At 41.5% G+C, this 23,007-nt stretch overlaps 1 protein-coding gene across 5 annotated transcripts in view; it reads right to left on the bottom strand.

Moving 5' to 3' along the window:
* Nucleotides 1-4,767: 4,767 nt before the first annotated feature.
* HSPBAP1 (HSPB1 associated protein 1) overlaps nucleotides 4,768-23,007 on the bottom strand; it is a 66,263-nt gene continuing 48,023 nt past the window's right edge. For 3 of the 5 annotated variants that reach the window (XM_030579861.1, XM_030579865.1, XM_030579862.1), the window contains 4 exons: nucleotides 20,081-20,252; nucleotides 10,630-10,713; nucleotides 5,557-5,667; nucleotides 4,768-5,367 (listed from right to left, as the gene is read on the bottom strand). In XM_030579861.1, the coding sequence (XP_030435721.1) occupies nucleotides 4,813-5,367; nucleotides 5,557-5,667; nucleotides 10,630-10,713; nucleotides 20,081-20,252 (922 nt within the window). In that variant the 3' untranslated portion in view covers nucleotides 4,768-4,812. The remainder of the gene's footprint in view (nucleotides 5,368-5,556; nucleotides 5,668-10,629; nucleotides 10,714-20,080; nucleotides 20,253-23,007) is intronic. The other 2 variants (XM_030579864.1, XM_030579863.1) reach the window with 2 other exon arrangements.

Genomic DNA, 23,007 nt, shown 5'->3' with positions numbered 1-23,007 from the left:
TAAAGTGATTTTAAACCACATTTATGCCTTCCCAATCCTGGGTTGCTCCAGGTGTTGGAGGCCCCAGCAGAACTTAAGAGAGCCCTGGGGCCTGTCTCAGCACTTGGCGGCCTTCTTGGACTACCTTATGGGCTACATCACTGTGCAAAATCCCCACAATGCTGCAGCCACACCCTTGGTACCAGCCTCCTGCCCTACACCTTGCACACTCCCTACGCCAGGCTGTGCGAGAGCCATAAACCATCCTGAGGACTTATCTCCTATAGTGCCAGTGCTGTATATGGAGCTTTCAGAGCCCTTTTCACTTCTCTGGCCTTTTTGCCCAGGGGAAGGGCCAGAGGGAAGGGCCAGAGGGAAGGGTGAGAACTGTAGTTTAAGGGTTAACCATCATGGTACCTTTGTAATGGTATTAGGGTTAGCTGTAGCCACTTTATAACCACTACCTTATAAAATCTTTACTTGGGTAAGGATAGGAGATATCAGGAAATCCATGGTCTATATTCTTTTGAAATAAAAAATATTTTAATTATGGTATAGAAAAATAGCTAGAACATTGGTCTTCACCTTCCTTAGCCTTGGGGCTATGAGGACTCAGCTCCCACCTCATTGTCCAAAGTCATTAAAAAGGTCAGAACCCATTTTGTTTAAACACTCTTAATATGTAGACAGTTATTCAAGCTCCTATGTGCAGGCACATGACGAGAGTTAGAAATCATGGTCTTCTGTATACTCTGAATTAGCTAATGGAACTGTAAATTTCCCTTATTAGTCCACGGGCCATTTGCCATACATGACTGCATTCATCTGTGGTAATTTTTCTCTCCATAACCACCTGCACTGAGTATGACTCTGATTTTTATAGTCTGCCTCTGAGACATGAAGCCCTTCTGGTGCTTTTACCTAGCATTGTAAACAGATCTGCTCTGGCCTCCCCAGATAACGATCTCTGACTGTAGCCTCATCCGTTAATCATGGGCCACACCTGGCGAGACATAAAAATGCTGCTCTCTGCGGACAGATTGAATGTTTGTTTAGAGCAATGAGTGATGTGTCTCTCTCTGGTCTAATGCATACAATTCAGTGCTGTGGCAATGGCTTTTTCCCTGCTATGCAGACTCTCTTAAAGGTAGGCCCTCCTGTACCAATATTTGGGTTTTTGCCTTTAGAGGAGATCGTGTTAGGATCTTTAGGAGTCTAGAAGCCTTCTCAAGGACAGACATTCTGAAAGAGAGTTGGGAAATCTTTCACGTTAATATAAAAAGCCCTAGCCCTGTGATATCTGAAGTTATCTTTGCTATAGAAAAAAGAACTTTTTCTAAGCAAGCTTAGACTTTGCCGAATGTAGTAGCCCTGCACCCGAGGATCTGCTCATTCTTCCCACCCCCTGTGAATGTACCCTCGCCCAGATATAAAAGCTTTCTTCATGAGGATTTTCACTGAGTGTACTTGAATGAAACATTTACAGTATCTCTCACCTTATGCAAATGTTCCCAGCAGCAGCCTCTGTCTGTGCCCAATGCCTGTGGTCAGGCTGAGAAGAAAGCAAATGCAGCAATATGACAAAGGGGAGAGAGCTTCATTAGAGTGTGGTTTTATTAGGAAAAGTGACTATGTAAAAACTGCACCTTCTTACTCTACAGATCTGCTCCCAGGGTGCCGCGTGAGTCACTAACAGAAGCAGACGCAATAAATTTCTAACTTCTTACACTCACTGGCATGGCATCACCAACACACAGACCAGTAAATGAAGTGGATTCTACTCTGGGTCATTCATCAACAGAACAGTTTACTAACTTCTAGTTTGTCACACCTGTGCGATCTCACTGAGGCATTACCACTGAGGGCATCAAACAGACAGGGAGTGGGGGGTTGTATAGATATAACAAGTGACCTAATTTGGCCTGCAATCTTTGTGAGTGGTAATGAAGAAGAAAAAGAACCCGTCTTGGTTCTGGGGCCATGGTTGAGTGTGCAGGACTGGGAATTAGATAAAATAGGATTTTACTTGTGAACTGAGCACATTTAGGGCAGAGAGAGACAATAAATACAAGAGTCATTTTTCAGAAAAGAAACACATTTTAAACTCTGCTGAAATTCTTAATTTCCCCTGAGCATGCTCAGAAGTGACTTTTCCCAACTGCTTATAATTTTATTCTCTAATTATAATTCCCTCCCTCCTCCCAACCAAATGACAAGGGCCTAACCTTGCAACCTTTAACTCATGTCAGTAGTGAAGAATCTGACCCCCAAATGACCAGTAAGGATCATATCTCTGTACCATTTCAAATTTCCACCTCTATTCATTTTTCTCTAACCCTGTTGAACAAGTGTTGTTTTTTTTTTGTTTATTTTTTATGACTGGAAAGTGTTTCTCACCCCAATATTATGATGAATCATTTACATAGCCGTAGCACTCAAAGGCCTGAAACAGGATCAGGGCAACACAGAGCTAGGAACTGTACAACTGCAGCTGAAGAGAATCTCCACCCCTATGACTTCCATAACTCAAAAACAGTTGGAAAGTGGCTTGTGTGAAAATAGCACCATGGGGCAGAGATCAGGCCAAGAAAATTGCAGGCCAAAAGATTGGGTGCTTTAGAGAACTGTCAATGGGTAAAACAGGGTAAAACTGGAAACCGGTTTGTCACCTTAACAACTGCAGATGTTATTCCAAAAAGAATCTGGCTGAAGCTATAATTAGGACAAGTGCCATTCTGAAGTGCTGCTGCAGGTCAAGCAAAGACATTAAGCATTTCAGGGGAATTTTAAGTGACTTTCCCAACCGTGTTTTATTGTAATGTTCTTGCGAAGATCCTCCAGCTAGACATATCCTATGGTGAATACAACACTGAGTTCACCATGTGTTTAATCCCCCAAGACCATGCTTCAGAGAGCAACACTGTAGCTTCAAGAAGATTCTGCACAGCTTCTAAACTTGTGAACAGGCCCTTGCTGTGGACCAGAGAATATAAAATATGCTTTTTCCAGGATATACAAAGATGGATTTCCTCCCAACTTCCCTGGAAACACAAATCAATGAGTCTAAAATAGCCCACTGTATGAAGAGGGATTCAAATTTGCTATGATCCGAACAGCTGCTCAGAGGGTCTGAGCCGAGGGAGGACTGCAGAACTTGCAGCACTAACATTTTTTCATATTTCATATGGAGTAGCTGGTTTTCATGCATTTTCCATTTCATGTACTATTCCTTTCCTGACTCTTTTTAAATCTGCATTGTAAAACTATCTTCTTCACTATATTTCTGTGCTGTAGCCCAGCCTACCTGAGGACCACCTCCTGCTCCCTGTAGATTCTTTTCCCACCCCACCACAGAACTTTTTATTGTTGAGAAGGGATATGGTGCTGGGTGTAGAACTTCTGAGTTGGGATTTGGTATCTCCAAGTACTTATTTCTGTCTTAACTGTTATCTCCTGCTGAGCAAATATCACAACCTATACTAGATCATCCTCTTTATGATCCAGTTTGCTTAATGGCTCTCCTATACACATCCCCCAATCCCTTGCATTGTGTTGGGCTTCCAACGGTAGTTGGCCTTTCACTGATCTCATCATCAATTATGCCACACATCATGTGGAGACGTTACAATGAATGGGCCTGATTCACAACTTGAACCCAGGTGGTGGAATGTCAGACTGGAGAAGGGTGCAGAGGAATAAGCCCCACACATTCTCCCAGCACCGGCTGGAGAGAGAATAGGATTAGTGTACCAAAGTAGTGCATGATTCAATACATCTCCCAGGCAGCTTTGGCTCGGAGACTGAAGCTGCCCTACTATCTGATAGACGACAGCTGTTTTTCCCCGGGGATGAAACTTCCTTTCGGGTACACTTATTGCTGTGTCTGCACCGCTGAATCAAGCCCAACATTCCATGAAATGCTGAAGTGGATTAATTACATCCTACTCTGTTGTTTTCCAGTTTTGACCATGGCCATAAAGTACTGGGTGCTACAGGATCTTAACTCCCCACAGTTATTGCCTTTTGCAGGATTACGCCTGTTTCAGTGACAGGATACTCTGGGACCAAGTGCTGGTGTCCACCTGAGGCGTAGTTATTTTGCCACGTACTGAGTATCTGTTGTCCAGGTGTGTATTAGTTTCTAGGCTCCACTCAGATTCATAGCGTTTAAGGCCATAAGGGACCAACAGATCATCTAGTCTGACTTCCTGTATATCACAGTCCATCAACACCACCCAGTACCCACACACTAAACCCAACAACTGAAATTTGACCTAAGTATTGCAACCCCCAAGAAATTAGACTATTATAGACCCACGCAGAGAATAGGCGGCATAGAAGTACACCAGTGCCTACGGTCTGACTCATTCTCTCATTAGCCTGTGCATGAGTTTGTTTGGATCCCATATAAATTGAGGCTCCACATACCTGTTATAGGTTTAAATTAATTATTATGTTATAGGACACTTAAGATACTCTCTATAAATTGGAACCGTGTTGTAACCCGATCAGGGGACAATTGTGTAGCCGCTGGGTATTTTATATTTCTAATCAGATGGATCCCAAAGGGGCTTTGTTTTATCTCTCTTAGTTGTCTCTGCCTAATGTTATTTATTTATTCTTGTTTCAGCTATTCATTTTTATCCTGCCATTTAACCATTTTAAATATGGTGCTGGTCTGGGGCCTAACATGCATTCCCAAGCATACCTGTCTATATCTAAAAAAAATATGCAAATTTTAAAAAATAGTAAAATATTCAATTACTAGTGAGTTAAAAACCCCAGAACGAGTCTGCCAGTTTCTCTTTATTTTAGAAATGATAAAATACTCTATCAAACTCTCTCTCTTTCCAACAAGAGACTGGCCACTAAACTGATGACTTGTGGATTAACCAAACAATCTAATAAGTCATTTGTAGAAATGCCCATTTGTGAAGAGTTTGCAGTGCTGTCTGAATCTGTTTGATCTGCAAGTGTTTTGCAGTCATTACTCATTACTGACTGCTTCCCAGTGCAGCGTGATTTTCCAAAATGTCCTCCTTCATTTTCGCTGAGAAGGTCTCTAGAGTCACTTTCCACTGCTCCTGCCCCCACTGAGCTTGCTTCTTGAGACTGTGGTAATACTGGAATAAGATGCACCCCAAATGGTATTTTCTCCAACTTTTTTGCTTTAACCACTGTAAAACCAGCTTCCTGGGTTCCTGATTTATAGTCCTCTGGTTTGGTGTTGGCTTGTATTTTCCTTCTTTTACATGAAGATGCCTCCTTCTCTGTACCATGGGTGCTGCAATCTCTGTCCTCTGATACAGTTACCGTTTGATATTCTAAATATGCAGATATTGCTCCATTTAAGTACTGAAGATTGATTTCATGGGATGTTGCCTCAGCCTAAAGAAGCAAACAAAAATAAACATAGTGAACAAGCTGTACGTGTCTATTCAATGCTATGCTGCTGCTTAGCTACATGAAAGGGACTTAACAATTTACTACACAGGAAGAAAAGACTCATAGTAAAGTTTAAAAGAAATGTCAGTAACTCCAGGCTATTGCTGCTAATGGAAAGAAGAGGGAGCTTACTTCTGTAGGATTCAGCCAGGCATCCAACCGGCTGGGGTTTTCTGCAGATTTTATGGCACACACTAGCGTTCGAGTTATTGCCTCTTCCACCCGGGCTCTGTGGTCTGCATCCTATCCCAAGGAAATAAAAGGTAAATGGAGAAAATGTGGCACTTTGCACCCTTTACAAAGCCTTGGAGGACCTTGCAACGGACCAAACCAAGAGCCTTAACTTGAAAATCCTTCTTACCACAAGAAATCATGGGATTACTCACATGAAGAGGTTGCAAAAGGGATTATTTGGATAATTAAATCTGATACCTCATAAATTATACAGCATATGAATGCTGCTGAATTTCTAATGATATACATTTAGATAGCCCCTTTAATCTAGATGGACCACAATAGCATTTTACAAAATTATACATATAAATATTTTAAACACTTGAACCACAAAGGATATTACTGTGAGATAGCAAATACCTTGGGGCTATTAAGGCATATGACTAAGTCCTATAAAAATTCAGGAAGCTTGTTGTCATCTGATAGTAACAGAAGCCCACTAATATGTTGTTGCAGTTTTAAATAGCAACAGAAGGAAAAACAAATGTTTCCTTCCCAGAAGGATGCTCATGGGCTTCTGCTAAACTAAAAAAATCAGTAATTGATACAGCTTCACAAATGTGAAGAGAATGTATAAAATGACATAAAACAAAACTCATCTTGCAGTGGCAGCTCCTGTCTCCCGGGGCCAGGCCTGGGGGCCTACTCCGGTTTGGTCCAGCCACTCCCTGGTCATGATGTAGGGACACCTGGGTCAAATCTGAGTGGCACTGTGACTCTGCATGCTAGATTGCAATGACCAGAAAGGAGAACCGGGCCAAGCCCTGTGAGACAGGAGCTGCCGCTCTGGGGTGAGTGCAGGGAAGGCTCGCTCTGCAATACCGCAGGGCCTCCCACTCTCCTGGCAGGCAGAACAACAAAAAATAACATGACATTCACAAAAAATAAAATGAAAAATTATAAAAAGATTGAGAGTTTTATGGGGCTTGTCATAAACAGATGGTTAAGGGTTAATGTCTCTTTTACCTGTAAAGGGTTAAGAAGCTCAGTAAACCTGGCTGACACCTGACCAGAGGACCAATAGGGGGACAAGATACTTTCAAACCTTGGTGGAGGGAAGTCTTTGTTTGTGCTGTTTGGTTCGTTGTTCGCTCTCGGGACTGAGAGAGACGGGACATCATTCCAGGCTTTCCCAATCTTTCTGAATTAGTCTTTCATGTTTCAAAATAGTAAGCAATAGCCAGGCAAGGCAGTTTAGTCTTATGTTTGCTTCCTCAATTGTAAATGGTGTTTTTGCTGGAAGGATTTTTACCTCTGTTTGCTGTAACTTTGAATCTAAGGGAGTTGAGGGTGGGTACCTCTAGTCTACATGAATCTGAGTATCCTGTAAAGCATTTTCCATCCTGATTTTACAGAGATAATTTTTACCTTTTCTCTCTTTAATTAAAAGCTTTCTTTTTAAGAACCTGATTGATTTTTCCTTGTTTTAAAATCCAAGGGATTGAGTCTGGACTCACCAGGGATTGGTGGGGGGAAAGGAGAGGGGACGGTTAGTTCCTCTTTGTTTCAAGATCCAAGGAGTTTGGATCTGTGTAAGCCTCTCAAGGCAACCCAGGGAGGGGAGAGTCTAGGGGGAAAAAGGAGGGGGATGGTTAATTTCTCCTTGTTTTAAGACCCAAGGGGCTTGGGGATTTGTGTTCCCCAGGGAAGGTTTTGGGGGAACAGAAAGTGTGCCAGACACTATATTCTGGCTGGTGGCAGCATTACCAGATCTAAGCTAGGAATTAAGCTTAGAAGGGTCCATGCAGGTCCCCCACATTTGTACTCTAAAGTTCAAAGTGGGGGGGGGGGAACCTTGCAGGGCTCTTGTAATTGATTCTTGCCTGGTACAGACTTTGAATTCTCCCTTCACCCCTTGGCCAGGTAGACATGGGCTAATTTGGGATTTTTAGAACAGAGAAACATAATTTTGAACGACAGTCTGTCGTCTTCTACTTTCTATTTAACTAAATAGCTTAGAGGCGGTGGAAGGGTAGTTAGAAGGGAAGGAGGTTGATCGGGGTGTGCAGTGTTGATTAGCACTCAGATATCACAGTGATGAGTACACTATAAATGGACAGATAATTTAAGAGTCACTTGGGCTCTTAGGGGGAAAGCAGGAAAAAAAAGAAAGATGTACCATAAGTATGAGCCAGCCAGTCAGCCAAGGATTGTCAAATTTTGGGTTGAGGGTTTGAAACATTAGAACGTGTCAAGCCTTATAGCTTGCTGGGAAGGGTGTTAAAGGCTGTAATACATCTGAAGTTTCATAGCAGAACCTGGAATTCATGCAAAAAAAACCTCTCTTCGTTTCTGCACATTAGTTTTAGAACAAAATTCTGCCATTGGTGGTGTGTGGGGGGCTGTCATATAGGGGTATCTGTTCACATTTATTAATGTTCTTTCATAAAAACCTCCTCCCTGCCAAAATGACAACATCCTGATTTCTACATATTGTAAAGTTGTCATCAAAGGTTAACTGGGTTACTCAGAGTAGCAGCCATGCTCTATTCCTCTCTTCTTGTCTAGTTAGAGGGAACTGACTCCCCCTTCCCTTGTGGGCTCTGTTGTGTTGTAGTAAAATAAAGCAGCACATTCCCAGCCTGCAGTCCTATGAGTAGACTTATTTTTGTTGCACTGAACAATCTCTTTGCAAAACTACATATGTAAACGGTTAACATTTTTCAAAGTATTGTGATCTCGGGAGTCATCCTACTGTGCTAAATCCTGGGGCTGCATTAATCATGTGACTTAGTTCGTTAGAAAGCAGGGTTTGAATCTGTCACATTACACTGAAAACAAATTAAACTTCTACTCTTATTCTAAAAAGTCTCGGCAAAATAATTAATGGAATCACCAGGATGATGCTGGCATGACACGCATCTGTCAAAGTGAAAGCGGCTGGTTACAGCTCCAAGTGAGAGAACTGCTTGAATAGGTAATGGAAACGTTCTCAATATTATATTTTAGTGCCCGTGTCATGAATTATTTTAATAGTTGGATTGCCCACATCTAAAAACAATGTCGTTGTCATCTGCAGGGATAATAGGCTGTAATCAACTGTCCCCTGTGCCACAGAGATTCCTTTCTAAGGTTCAACTACCGTGCAATTTACTTATTAGTCAAAGTCATTTATTTTGTTTGTGGGGCCTTTTAATTTTTGATATCTTTTTAGGAAAATCCAACAGACTCTATTCAAATTGGACTCCCATTGTGTTCAGTCAGAGCTTTGCCTTAGTAAGGGTGGCAGAATAAGGCTCTATTTTATTGTACCAGTGGATAACAAAATGAGAAAATAGTACGGGAAAGGAAACAAGAATACATCCAATAAGTAACTCTCTCACTCTGTATTTATCTGTCTAGCACAATGGGCCCAACTCTGACCTTCAGCTCCTGAGTGGTGCAGTTCAAGAGCCAGAGCCCAGTTTAGGGATGAGGAGGGGGCTTTAAGTCACCTTTGCAGACTCTGAATTCTAGACAGTGACAGAGGCACCCCTAGTCGCTGGCACAAATCAGAACTGCCTCAGGGCCTGTACAAATTTATGACAGCCTTGAATGGCTGCCTGTAGGCTGCCTTGCTGATCCAGAACAGAGGGAATGCAGTGTTCCTAGATGCCCCCTGTACGTGACACTGTGTAGGAGACTGGCACAGGACTGCTACACGTTGTTCTTATAGCTGAATATCCCTTACAATCAGAATTCTTTCCTAGGAGGATCCACCCAGGTTTGAACCCCTCTGTTCTTCCAGAGCAGCATAAAGATGCCAGAAGATGGCCTAGAAAAAGGGCCAGCCCTGTATAACACTTTGTTCCTATCATTTCAGCTATCATTCAGTACTTCACAGATTTCTGTCCTAGTAAAGCCTGTTTCTTTAGCCACTTTAATAGTATTTCATACTGTGATAGTATTCATGATCACATGATTTGGGTTAAAAAAAAACATTGTGGAGTATTGAGACTATCACTGGAACGATCACATCTATTGGTTAACAAACACCGTAAAAACAACGCCTAGAGAAAAGGGAAATTAACTAAGCCAGAAAATCCAATACAAGCACAATCTCCACTCCCAGGAAGATGTGAATTAAATATTCCAGGCAGTCGTATTCTTTGCCATTTTGTTAGCCATTTAGGCCCTGATCTGGCAAAGCACTTAAGCATATGCTTTGCTGAACAGGGAAGGAGTCAAGCTCATGCTTAAATCCATCCCTGTTCAGCAAAGCAATTAAACGCATGGTTAAATGTTAACTGTGACTTCAATGGGACATAAGCATATGCTTTTTTTTTTGGTCCCATTGAAGTCACAGTTTAAAATTAAGCATGTGTTTAATTGCTTTGCTGAATAGAGTGAATCTAAGGACATGCTTGAGGTGAAGTGCTTTGCTCAATCAGGGCCTTAAATTCTGAGCCTTCAAATTCTTATTCATGTAAAGTCTGATGGATCATGTTGTTCAGGGGTAGAGACTGCCTACTCCCTTGCCAAGCCATGAATGCAGCTGCTAGGCATGGGGCAAGATTAAGGGAGCCTCTACAAGGCTCCTTGTAGTCCAGTGTAAGGATTTAGAGGAAATGCTGGGCCAGTGGATCCATGATTAAAGTTCTTTCCTCAAGAGCAGACATGTGATAACTCTGTGACCTGGTCCAATTCCCCTCTGTATATTAGTTAGAGAAGTTCTTCTGCTTCCTGATTTTCCTTACTAAAAACATCCAGGCAAACACAAACAGTTATGCAATGTGTTGGCCCCAGCATGACTGCATCCTCGTGATGGGTGATAAATGATCCTTCTATACACAAGTCTGTAAAGTGTGTTGGGATCCCTCTGGATGAAAAGTGCTATGAAAATGTTAGATTATTATTATTATAACTCTAATGTGGCTCATTGTGTCATTAGATCTGGGGCAGAATAATTTATTTTTAACCAGTGAGCCTACAATATATGGCATATGCTTTGTAGCTTAAGAACCCTATAGCAATGACTTAAAAGGAACATACCAGTTCAATCCAAGAGTTTATACTGACTGTGATGGGGTCAACGCTTTCTACATAGTGCCACCAGTGTCTGGGAACAAACAGGACCTGAAATGAAGGGACACAGTCAACAGAATAGCAGCAGGAATCTTCCTTTTTCAAATACTGTAGCAAATGGTCTATTAAACCTCTAGTGTAACTGTAATATTTCCCTTATTTAAAAGGAAGTTGGAGGAGTATTCCCAGTCTGAAAGAGTCAGGCAAAAATGATGGTAAAGTCTCTTTAGCAAAGCACCATACTGTACCCAGAATCATTAAAAGCAAGCAAATGCTATTTGTATATATCTTTCATCCAAAGATGTTCAAACATGAATACATTTCATCTGGAGGTAACAGCATGCTTTTTATGTAGATAGGCACAGAGGTTAAATAATTTGCCCAAGGTCACAGAAGAGGTTATCCAGGTCTACAATGAGGGGGTCTGACTTTAATTTCTCCCTCAAGCTCAGTGTATTCCATTGTCTTACAATGTCAGTAGCTAGTGTGTATGACAGCGGACACAGTCCAGTCCTACCTCTTATCCAAAATCCTCTTATCTGAAAACAGGGTTGTAACCCCATAACTCTTTCAGTTAAGTGAGGTCCAGATGCATAAAAAGCTGCTAGCTGGCTTGGCAGGACTTCAGAGAAAGTCCTAACCATACCCTGCTGAGCAAGGACTCTTTGTAGACTCTTCAGTTTAGCAGGCTTTCCAGTTTCTTTATAAAGACAGCCAAGCTGGCTTCCCCAGGAAGTCAGTATTCTAAAGTTCTTCTAGGTGATTAATAATGTGCAGCTCTAATTCTGGTGAATAACTATCCTTTATTACACTTGTCAAATTTAGTAGACTATTTAAAAAATAAGATGCCCTAAAAAATCATGACTATCTAGTTTAGATCAGAGCTATATTACTATATTAGTGTGATATTTTTGACATAAAATTGATTTTAAACCTTCACTTTTATGGAACAAAGACATTAACGTTGTTTTGATGATATAGTACTAGCTTTATAGATTGCAGAACGCTAGATTAACATAGGGTTATCAAGAACAGCATAAAAGACTGTTTCTGAACAGGTAAGAAAATGGCTGGACTATAAAGACAGTAAAAATATACACTTCAGTAGGGGAAGAGCAGCAATGATTTTTATCTGAACTATAGCCAGTTTTTTTCTTGCTAGACACAAATTCCTTATAAGAATGTCCTATCATCAAGATAACCACCTTTTCAGATAATACAGTACTGGGCTGACTAGAAAACTATGTGGAAAAAGACCAATGAGGCCTCCGTTTTACAAACACTTACATACACATTTAGCTTTATGTACATGAGTGGTCTCATTTAAGTCAATTAAGCACCTGCATAAATGTAGCATCAGGGCTTGTGAGCCTGGGTTAATTTTGGATGATGAGCTGAAATACAGCTCACAAGTTTCCATTTAAAACAAGCAAAAGGCTATAGACGTTTAAGGGTCAAGAATATTCAGAAAGTAACCTTAACCTCATGCAGCTTACAGACCAGCGTAAGCGGATGATCTGAGCAAGAACAGACTGAATCATCAGCTGTGAGCACAATGCATACTTGCCATTAAACAAACCAAATGTTAAAATGTAGATGTGGTACAGAAGTCCAAAGACATTACAGATCCCTCCAGTTGCTAGAGATGGATCACAATGGTGTTAACTCAGGGAAGTTCTATGACAGGAGGTCAGACTAGATGATAAGATCCTCTCTGGTCTCAGAATCTATGAATATAGTACCCAGTTTTAGAGTACGAACTTGATCTACCAAAGTCAATAGCAAAACTCTAAGCACCCGATACTCATTTACACTAAGGCCATTTCACACCATCACTCAGGAGTGTAATTTATGCTTCTTTTATACTTCCAGAGCGGTGTGAATGAGCATCAGAATAAATGAGAAACAGGCCCTAAGGTCCAGGGTGAAATCCTGGCCCCACTGCTGTCAACAGTAAAACTCCTATTGACCAGGATTTCACTTTAAAAGTTCTGCTATATTAGCTGGTGACAGGAAGGGGGAGTAGAGAGAAGAGGAAAGGATATAATATTCTTAAACTTCTGTACGACATTTGACTTGGGGTCACACTTGGGATTTGATTAGAATAATTAGGCCAATATAAAATTAACATGGCACATATGAAATGGATTTAAATCTGGCTACCTGAGAGGTCTAAAATGTAATTGTAAATGAAGAATCATCATTGAGCAGGTGTGTTTCTAGTAGGGTCCCCCAGGAATCAGTTCTTGGCCTATGCTATTTAATGTTTTTATTAATGATTTTATGTTTTTTTCCCCCATCACCAATGATAAAGTTGAAGATGACACAAAAATTGGGGGAGTGGTAAATAATAAAGGGGAGAGGCCACAAATACAGAGCTGTCTGGATCGCTTGGTAGGCTGACAGCAAGCAAATAATGGTGTGTTTAATATGGCTACATGTATACGGCCAAAGAATGCTGGCCACACTTACAGAATTATTCCCATTTTACAGATGAGGAAACAGAAGTACAGGGAGAAGTGACTTGTTCAACATCATGTAACAAATCAGTGGCAGAGCTAGGACTAGAACCTAGGTCTCCTGAGTACCAGGGAAAGGGTGATGGCAAGGAAACAAAAGCAAGATAACATAAATTGGTAAGTGCAGAAATGCTTAAATACAAGGTGCTGTTTGGATAAATGAATTGGATGTAAGGAATGGAAGGTTGTGAAGGCAGTCTGGCCTGTCAGTGTGGCTGGTCTCTGACTGCAGGAGCAGAAGAGGGGATTTCATGTGCCATGACATCAAATGTAATTGTAAAGGATGTATATATCTGGAGCCAGCACTGTTTCCTTATAGAATTTATGGGGCAGCTACAAAGCTTTGACTGCAAGAGGAAAACTAGGAAACATAAATAAAAAGCAGTGAGAACAGCTGGGTTTAGTAAGCATATGATCATTAAAATCAGAATTTATGCTAGCAAGAAATGTGAAATTAGTAAAGGTGAATAGGTAAATCTTTCGGGAAGTTGCAAGACACAGCAAAAAAGTGATCACAGACAGCTGTGTGCAAAAAATAACCTGTATAGGGCTGTCCATAAATTATGTAACACATTTTTTGGTGATTTTCAGGACCCATCCATCCCTTGTAACACTGAAACAAAACACACAAAATTAAAGACCCATCCACCCCTTAGTGCAGGGGTGGCCAACCTACAGCCCACGGGCCATACATGACCCAGAGCATTTCATAAGGCCCATGGCCTGCTTCAGAACAATATACTAACAGCTGATTCATTAGAGTTTTGTCATCATGTTTACACATTTGTGTAAACTAAAATGATGTAAATAGACACTACTGTACATAGGTTGTTTCCATCTAAACACAGACGAAACAAGAAGGATTTAAAATAGAAATCAATACAGGTGACTTTAAATCTTATTAAAATACGCTGAATCTGTTTGGCCCACGCAAGGTTGTGCTTAGGTTTAGATTGCCCTCCTGTGTAATAAGGTTGGGCACCATCTGCCCTAATGCGTTACATAAATTACGGACAACCCCTAAGGGAACAAAACCAGCTGAAGACGGGGAATATTTCAGATCAGAGAGAGAAATGGAGAGGTAGGGATTTTCATATGCCTAGTTTTACAGAAAGGAAAGCAAAAACTTCATCAGATCTCCAAATGAAACAAAACAGAGTTGCGTATCTTTTTGCTCCTTCAAAGTGGAGCATACATATTTAACATCTGAAAATCAATGGGAAACATGCTGGTAAACCACAGTGAAATTGAAGGAATAGGGGTAAATGTTTAGCGTACAGGTCTACGGATGTTGGTGAAGGGTTACGTCAAAAAGCAAAGCACAGTCAGAATAATTTCAAGCTGAGAAAGAATTTGCTGTTGGCATACTTTTCACTCATGCCACTTTTGTTGCAGAGGCTGGAAAAGAAAAATACAAAACTAAATAAACAATCAGATAGAAGCAACTCGGATAATTGTAATATTTTGGCTAGTGGATGGCAGATATGGCTCATCGCAGAGAAAGGCAAACTAAGGCATTTGTTCAAATCTCCTGAAAAAGATAAAATGAAAGGGCAAAACATTAGAGCACAGATACAGGGAGAACTTCTACAGAGTAATGGAATGATGCAGAGGATTTGTATATCCAGAGCCACATAACGGGTTGGAACTTCTACTGAAACTTCCAATGGAAATGTAAGGGGCTGATATTCTCACTTTTTAAAGAAAATGCTGAGCTTCCCGAGGAGTGAAGTACGTATATGCAAGTAATCACTGCTTGTCACATGAGATATTTGGTAATCAGAAAGTGATGCACAGAACTTGGGTGGTGAAGGTAGCAAAAAAATGTCCGCAATGGAATTTAAAAATTCCAAGGCCAGCTTAGTTTATTACAATGGTCTTCCCGCTCTGAGTGCACCCACTATTGCTGCAAGTGTGGCAGATGCTGACAGAGCTATCCCATTCTTGCATCTTTCAACAAAGCCTCTTAAAGAGTATGTCTGCACTGTAATAAAAAGACCCATGGCACAACCACGGCTGGCCCAGGACAGCTGACTTCGGATTGCAGAGCTTAGGCTGCAGAGCTAAAAATGGCAGTGTAGATGCTTGGACTGGAGCCTGGGCTCTGCAAACCTTGTGAGGGGCGTGGGTCTCATATCTACGATGTGATTTTAGCCCCACAAGGCCAAGTCAATTTGACCTAGACTCTGAGACTTGGTGTCCTGGGTTTTTATTGCAATGTAAACGTACCTTGGTAGGGCGGTGCACCACAAGGTTCTCCCGTCCTCCCAACCACAACAGCTTGGCTTGTCTCCACTTCTCACACACTGCAGGAGAACTGGGCTGCTATCACAGCTGCAGCAGTAGGCAGCAGCTACTAGGTTGGGGAGTTACCTTGAGCAGCCCCAGTGAAGTACCGGGGAGGGGACAGCATGGTGGATCAAGAGGTACTAGGACCAGGGGATGGAAGGATTGATGGAATGGGAGGGAAGAGTGAGTAGTTAGTAGATTTCCTTATTGATGGGTACAGGGAGGAGTGGAGCTGATGGATTTTTTTTCATGGGGAAGGTAATGGGTGATTCAGCCAGGGATTTTTCACATATTTTGCTGATCGAGGTGAACTTTTTTCTGAGGCAACCTATTCGGGCAGCTCATCATCGATAATGGCATAAATCCACTACCAGTTGCTCCATCTCGTCCAGTTTTTCTGTACTAGATAAGCTTGTTCTGATGTTTAACTGAACCAAGCAGACGCTCCACTGTGTTAGCACGAGCCCACTCCACGGCACACTGTGAGAGGCTGATCTGCAGCCACATACACTCCTCCCCCAAAAGAGTTGTTTTATCCATGTTAATCAAACGCCCTCACCTCCGACACTTTTGGATTCTTCTTTAATTAAAATCATTCAAACTCTGTTACAGCAAAATCCCTTTAAATATTTGAATCTACCCTCTGAACTTGGACATTTTACTGACTTTTAACAAGAGCTTGAATATATTATGTTTCCTGTGTTCCTGACTTGCTCTTTATTTTCAAGGGTATTTATGTAGAGACAGGAACTTTGTTTATCAAGGATTTATCTGCTCTTGCTTCTTATTACTTGGGGCCAATTCCTGAAGTGCTAAATCGGTTTAAAAAGCTGGTTACTCAGGGTAAAACCTTCATTGAAATCAGGGGGAGTTTTGGCTGGGTAAGAACAAAGTAGAGAGTTCACGACCTGGACCCACCTGAAGTCACAGTGTTGTCTGGGGTATTTTGTTATTTGTATTGCAGTAGGACCCAGGACCCCGAGTGATGGACCATGACCTCATTATGCTAGTTGTTGTACAAACAGAACAAAGACCTGCCAAGAACTTAGCACAATTATTGATTGTGGAAAGAGAGGCTGGTGTGAGGACATATATGCTGGTTGTTTACAATTTTAGCAGGAAGCCAGGCAGTAGGGGAGTTGGGAACTGTTCTAGGCAGAAGCTCCACAATGAAGCAGAGGGAGAGAGAGAAAGACGGAGTGCTAGTGATTCCTTATTCTGTTTTTCTTGTTGGAAGACAGTGCCTCTTTCTGTGATTCTTTACTATTGATCACATGACATGGGGGATGTAATGACAGGAGCACCACAGCCTGAGAAGTTAGGAGGAGGCAGTAACGGGAGATGGGGAGAAGGGAAACAATGATCATTAATACTTTGCAATTATATACCATCTTAGAGCATTTTACAGGCATTAAATTAAACCTCTTATTACTCTGGAAGGAGTCCAGGGAAAAGGGAGAGAAAGGGAGAGGATGAAGGGAGAACAGGATGTGGTTCTGGCTTTTCTTTTTAAGATTTTTATTTTTTATTTTTTGGACACATTAAATCATCTCTGAACAAAGAAACCAGAACAGCAGCATTTTGGATGAACACACATAGGTTTGGTGAATGAGTGTATCAGCAGTTACTCACTCACTTGTGATTCTCCCCTGTGGAACTATCAAGTAATGGCTAAGGCCACATTTTTAAAAACAGCCTCTCAGTTTGCCCCTGAAATTTTGCAAATTTGCATGCAGTTGTCTGAGCTTGCAGTTTTGAGAATTCAGTCACTTGCAGATACGAACACTAGCTTTGAAACCTCTGGCTACCTGGTTGGCCCTCCAAACAGTTAGATGTCTCAGTGTTATCATGTGCATCCAAAATATATTGTGGATGCAAAATTGAAGGTTGCATTGAGGCTTTATTAGAAATTTAGCCCACAGCCACAAGTCATGTTTAAACTGAAGTCTTTTTAAAAAATGAATGCAGTCTTTATACAGCTAGTTAAATTGGGAAAATAATCCATTCTGATAAGGGGCTAAAGAGCACAAGATGTTATAATCAAAGCACATTGTACCAATAGATAATGTCCCAATGTACTAGTGAGGGATACTGCATTAAACTCTGCAAATGAGCATAGTAAATTGCTTATAGAAAACTGATGAAATTAAACATGTTGGCCAGAAGGTGGCATTAGAAACATTTAAGTTTATTTGATATTCATAGCTGCACTCAGCCTACATGCAGTTGCTTTCCTGAATACCCAAGAATACCTTTGTCTTTATTTTTCAAGCCTGTACTGTTACAGTATCTAATCCTAAACATTTTGTTCACTCTCGAAGAAGGAGTGGATATTACTATAAATTACCACAAAATAAATCTGATTGCAAATCCTAAAGTAATTGTATTAATTCCCATCTGAAAGAGAGAGACTGATATCAAAGTCTTTATTATTTGGAGATCTTCTCCATCATTAATAATGGCATCCGTTTAGGTTATTCCTTCCTTCTCACTCAAACAATAAAGGTCCCAAGCCAGTAACCACCATCCTTGTGGCTAAGAAGTATTGGATGAGACTGTTCTAAGCATCTGCTGTGGAATGGATGGAGGCAGTTCCTCAGTACCCCAAGTCACTGTCTGTTGTATGTGTATGTAGATATGTGTGTGTGTATGTACATCTCTCTTCATGGCACTGTGTGCTACTGAGCTGACCCAAAACCTTTATTCTTAAAGATTAATCTGTAATTAGTTTAAGCCTAATTAATATCATATTAGAGAGTCATTATCAAACTGAACCATTCAGACAGAGGTTATAAATGGCAATAGCAGTGCTTGGCACTGTAGATAATACTATGCTAAATAAACACAGTTTTACTGATATTAAGCAAAAAATAATAATTTAGTACCAAGCTTCCCTCCTCTACTTCCTCTTCCCACCCGCCCTATTGCTGTAAGGAGGGCAAATGGCAAAACCATTCATTTAATTTTTGGCACTGTTAACAGTTAACATAGTGTAAACGATTAATATGCTTTGCACAAAATAAAATTACTTTGAAAAGGCCTAAGCTTTCTATTTTCAGGAGCACTTTACAAGAATGTGCATTGCTAAATGTAAGAAAATGGGTAACTAGCGCAGTAAATGGCTGGAAGTTGAAGCTAGACAAATTCAGACTGAAATAAGGCATACAGTTTTTAAACTGTTAGAGTAATTAACCATTGAAACAATTTACCAAGATTCGTGCTGGATTCTAGAAAAGGGACACTGGTGGCTCCGGTCAGCACCACTGACCAGGCCAATAAAAGTCTGGTCAGCAGTGCTGCGGAGCTAAGACAGGCTAGTCCCTACCTCTCCTAGCTCTGCGCTGCGCCCTGGAAGTGGCCAGCTGGTCTGGCTCCTAGGCAGGGGGGCTATGGGGCTCCATGGGCTGGCTTCGCGCACTGCCCCCACCCCGAACACTAGCTCCGTGGACAATGGGAGCTGTGGGGGTGGCGCCTGTGGGCAAAAGCAGTGCATAGAGGCACCTGCTGTGCCTCTGCCTAGGAGCCAGACCTGCTGGCTGCTTCCGGGGTGCAGCGCAGAGTCAGGGCAGGCAGGAAGCCTGAGGAAAGCCCATGCCCCAGCCCTGAGCCCCCCCAAATCCAGAGCTCCCTCCTACACCCCAAGCCCCTCATCTCTGGCCCCACCTCAGAGCCTGCACCCCCAGATGGAGCCCTCATCCCCCCTGCACCCCAACCACCTTCCCAGCCCAGATCCCCCTCCCGCACCCTGAAATCCTCATTTCTGGCCCCAACCCAGAGCTTGCACCCCCAGTTAGAACCGTCACCCCCTCCTGCACCCCAACTCCCTGCCCCAGCCCAGTGAAAGTGAGTGAGCCATCGAGGGAGGGCGAATGTAGTGAGCGGGAGACAGGGCCTATGGGAAGGGACAGGACAGGGGTGTGGCCTTAGAAGGGGTGGGGCTAGGCTATTCAGTTTTGTGCGACTAGAAAGTTGGCAACCCTATTTGTAACGTTGAACAACTCATTTATAGCTTGATTTTCAAAGACTGATTTATCAGTCCGTTGGTTCCCTCATCACTAAAATAGGATTACTAATACTCAGACACCCTTGTAAAATGCTACACAGTCTTTCAATGAAGTGCACTATAAGGGCAAGCATTGTCATTATAAATACTCCACTGTTAAAGCAACAAGTTGGGCAAATGTTTCCATGGTGAAGGTTATTCCTCACCATCATAACATAAACACGTTTCTTTGTTAGCTCTGCCTACTCATTAATCAAGTACACTTCACACAACATCCAGGTTTCAGAGCAGACAGGCTAGAGCACTGCTCTAGAAAGTTTCAAAACAACCTTTTAAAGAAGAGGATATGTAAGTACTTGCAAGGACTTCTATAAAACTAGGCAGCCTTTTGAGCTAATCCTCAAAATGTTTGCAGTTCACTATTATTATATCTCCGGACTTTTAAAAGAGAACAAAGCAAGTTACTGTAGCCAGATAATTGTATTAAATCCCATGTGTACTGGGGAAGGGGAAAGCTGATCTGTTGTCTTTTCCTAGCTTATGTTTAGCAGCATAAACTATTTACAGAAAGTTCCAAAATAACGTAAAGTCTAAGTGTGGGTGGTACCTGTCCTGGATTGAGTGTAACCACATGGGCCTGGGCTTTCCTGAACTGAGGATAGTGTCTCAGATCAGGGTTGACAACGTTGACTTTGCTGAATATGCTGGATTCCTCATAAGGGATCCTAGTGGGATAAAGGAAAGTGGTGTTGCTAGGCGGGAAAAGGTGCCATCTTTTCCTGAAAGGAGAGAGAAGATAAAAGTCGATTCAGTAAATGCCTATTCTGATGGATGACTGAAGACAATCACAAGGTTTTCAATAAAACAAATCTACCTGCTGTTTGCTTCTCCTACACTCTCTCTCTTACAGGCTGTTTAAAAAAATTATACACGTTTTTAGTTAAAAATGTGTAGATTTACAGATTCTCAACAATTAGTTTTGCAAGGGGAATAAAAAAAGTAGTCTGTAGCTCTTCCATTTAGTTTCTCCTTCCTTCTACAGAGCACTTGAATAACCTATAAATACTCAGGTCAACTCTACACTACAAAATTAAGTCGACTTAAGTTACATCGACACATAGCCACTGTAGTAATTAAATGATTTGCATGGTCACACTAACTCCTTCTGTCGGTGGTGCGCGTCCTAACCAGGAATGCTTGCACCAATTTAACTCTCTGAGTCGGGTACTGACAGCTGAAGCCCTGGGTGGCAGGGCTCTGGCTGTCATCTCGAACAGTCTCAAGTAAGCAACGCAGTGTCTGCACTGACACCGCACCAACTTAACTACATCAACCTAAGTGCTACACCTCTTGAGGAGGTGGAATTAAGTCAGTGTAGTGGGCGGCTTACATCGGTGGGAGTAAAGTGTAAGTGTAGAGTCTTAGAGAGTTAGGCCTCAAAATGCTCACAACACCTGACATTTTTCCTATGAACCATGATCTCATGGATGAAGAATACATTTTCACTACGTAAATATATTTTGATTCACTAATTGACTGTCTACAATATCCCTGCTTACTACAAGTAGAAGGCACTGTACGTATGTGATATTGATAGTAACAGAAGTACAATTTTGATATTCTACTATATGTTGTCGTCTACGTTTCTTATATTCATTTGTTAATCACAAAGTTAATTGTTATTTAATTTACTAATCCATAATAATTTGGTGGTCATCTACCATAGTTATAAGTATGATACAAAGACATAAGTTAGATATGTGATGAGCAAGACAAGGTGGGAGAGGTAATATTTTTTATTGGATCGACTTCTTTTGGTGAGAGAGACAAGCTACAGGTGTGGGAAAGATACTGTGTCACGGCTAAATGCAAGGTAGAACAGATTGTTTAGCATAAGTAGTTAGTAAATATTCTAATCTAAAGGGACCATCCAAGGTGGAGTAGCTTGTTAACACCTTTGCAGCCATATGACAAAAGAAGGGGTTACAGATTGTTGTAATAAACCATAAATCCAGTGTGTTTGTTCAGTCCATGATTTGTACTGTCTAATAGAGTTATGAATTTAAGCTCCCAGACTCATCTTTTGAAAGTGTTGTGTAGGTTTTCTTTGACAATGAAGATTGATAGGTCAGATGCATAGTGATCTTCCTGTGAAAAGTGTTCACTCACAGGTGATAAAGTATTTTTGTTTTTTGTCATTTTCCTGTCTGAGTTCATCTGAGAGTGTAGAGAGTTTCACTCGTAATAGTTGTTTTGGGGCATTTAGCACACTGGATGAGGCATTTGTAGGATCCATGCTGTGATAGGCATTTGTAGGATCCATGGATCTTGAAAGGTGTGTTGTGGAAGGGTATTGATCATTGTAGCAGTGGAGATACACCTGCAGGGTTTGCATCTCTTATTATGACAGGGTCTGGTGCCACTGTGGATTATGGTATATCTATACGTACAGTGCAGCAGTGGCGCAGCTATAACAATACAGCCAATAGAGAGATCTCCCATCGGCATAAATCCCCCACATTACCTCAGTACTGTCAGTGTAACACACTGGGTAAGGGTCATGACGTCTCTAGTAGCTAATCCACACAGTAATAAGAGCCTACTACTGCTCCCACTTAATAGGATCTTAACTCTAGTAGTAGAGGACTATGCTTTAGAGTACAAGGTCCCAAGCTCAATTCCTATCTGTGACCAGTGGTGCAGGTACTCCATCAGCATGAACCATGCTGTGCAGAACAAACGGAAGAGATGGACCATATTCCAAAGAGTTTACAATCTACTTAAATTGCACATGCTGCACTGAAAAAATGTTGAGTTTGCCAGACCCTGGAGCATCAGTTTTATGTATAATATAAATAAATCTTCTTACCAGGTAATTTCTGCATGTATTTTTCCATAAGCTGAATGGCTAATACATGAGGCAAAGTAAACAGGCTTATAAATAACAATTTATAAGGAGAATACATTATGTGATGGAAATAACCAGGAGTAGGAGTAATTAAAGTAATAGCCCAAATGGTGACTTTATGAAATGTTTTAAGAGTAGCCATCTGACCAATACAGCAGTGACCCGCACATTACTGACACCATGGACCGGAAAAACAGAAGGCAGCACTTTGAAGCAAGGTTAAAACAATCCGTGCTGCTCCCCTCTTACGTCCAGATTCTGACTGCTTCCCCACTTCCTGTTCCTCTCCTATTTTCATGCTACTCAGCTCTTTCTTACTTGCCTAGAGAATCTGGTTGTCAGTTCTAAGTCACAGATCTGAAAATGAGACATGAAGAAAGCCAAGTGGCACAAAACCAGAAGAGATGGGAACAGAAAAGTAGCCAGAACCAGAGAGATCAGCACAGATGGGAGTACCACGGGTTGCTGACATTTCTTGGTACAGATAATAAAAGCTATTGCTAAGCAGCTGGCATCAGAGAGAATTTTCAGTATAAATAGTTAACCTATTTCCCAAAACTCAACGACAGTAATATTTTGCACAACCATAATGCCCTAGGAAGGGACAGGTGAGTGACTAGCTTAGA

Source organism: Gopherus evgoodei, chromosome 11 (genome assembly GCF_007399415.2).
Source record: "Gopherus evgoodei ecotype Sinaloan lineage chromosome 11, rGopEvg1_v1.p, whole genome shotgun sequence".
NCBI classification, from domain to species: domain Eukaryota; kingdom Metazoa; phylum Chordata; order Testudines; family Testudinidae; genus Gopherus; species Gopherus evgoodei.
The sequence above is the reverse complement of the archived record's forward strand: the minus strand, read 5'-3'. Positions and strand labels throughout refer to the sequence as shown.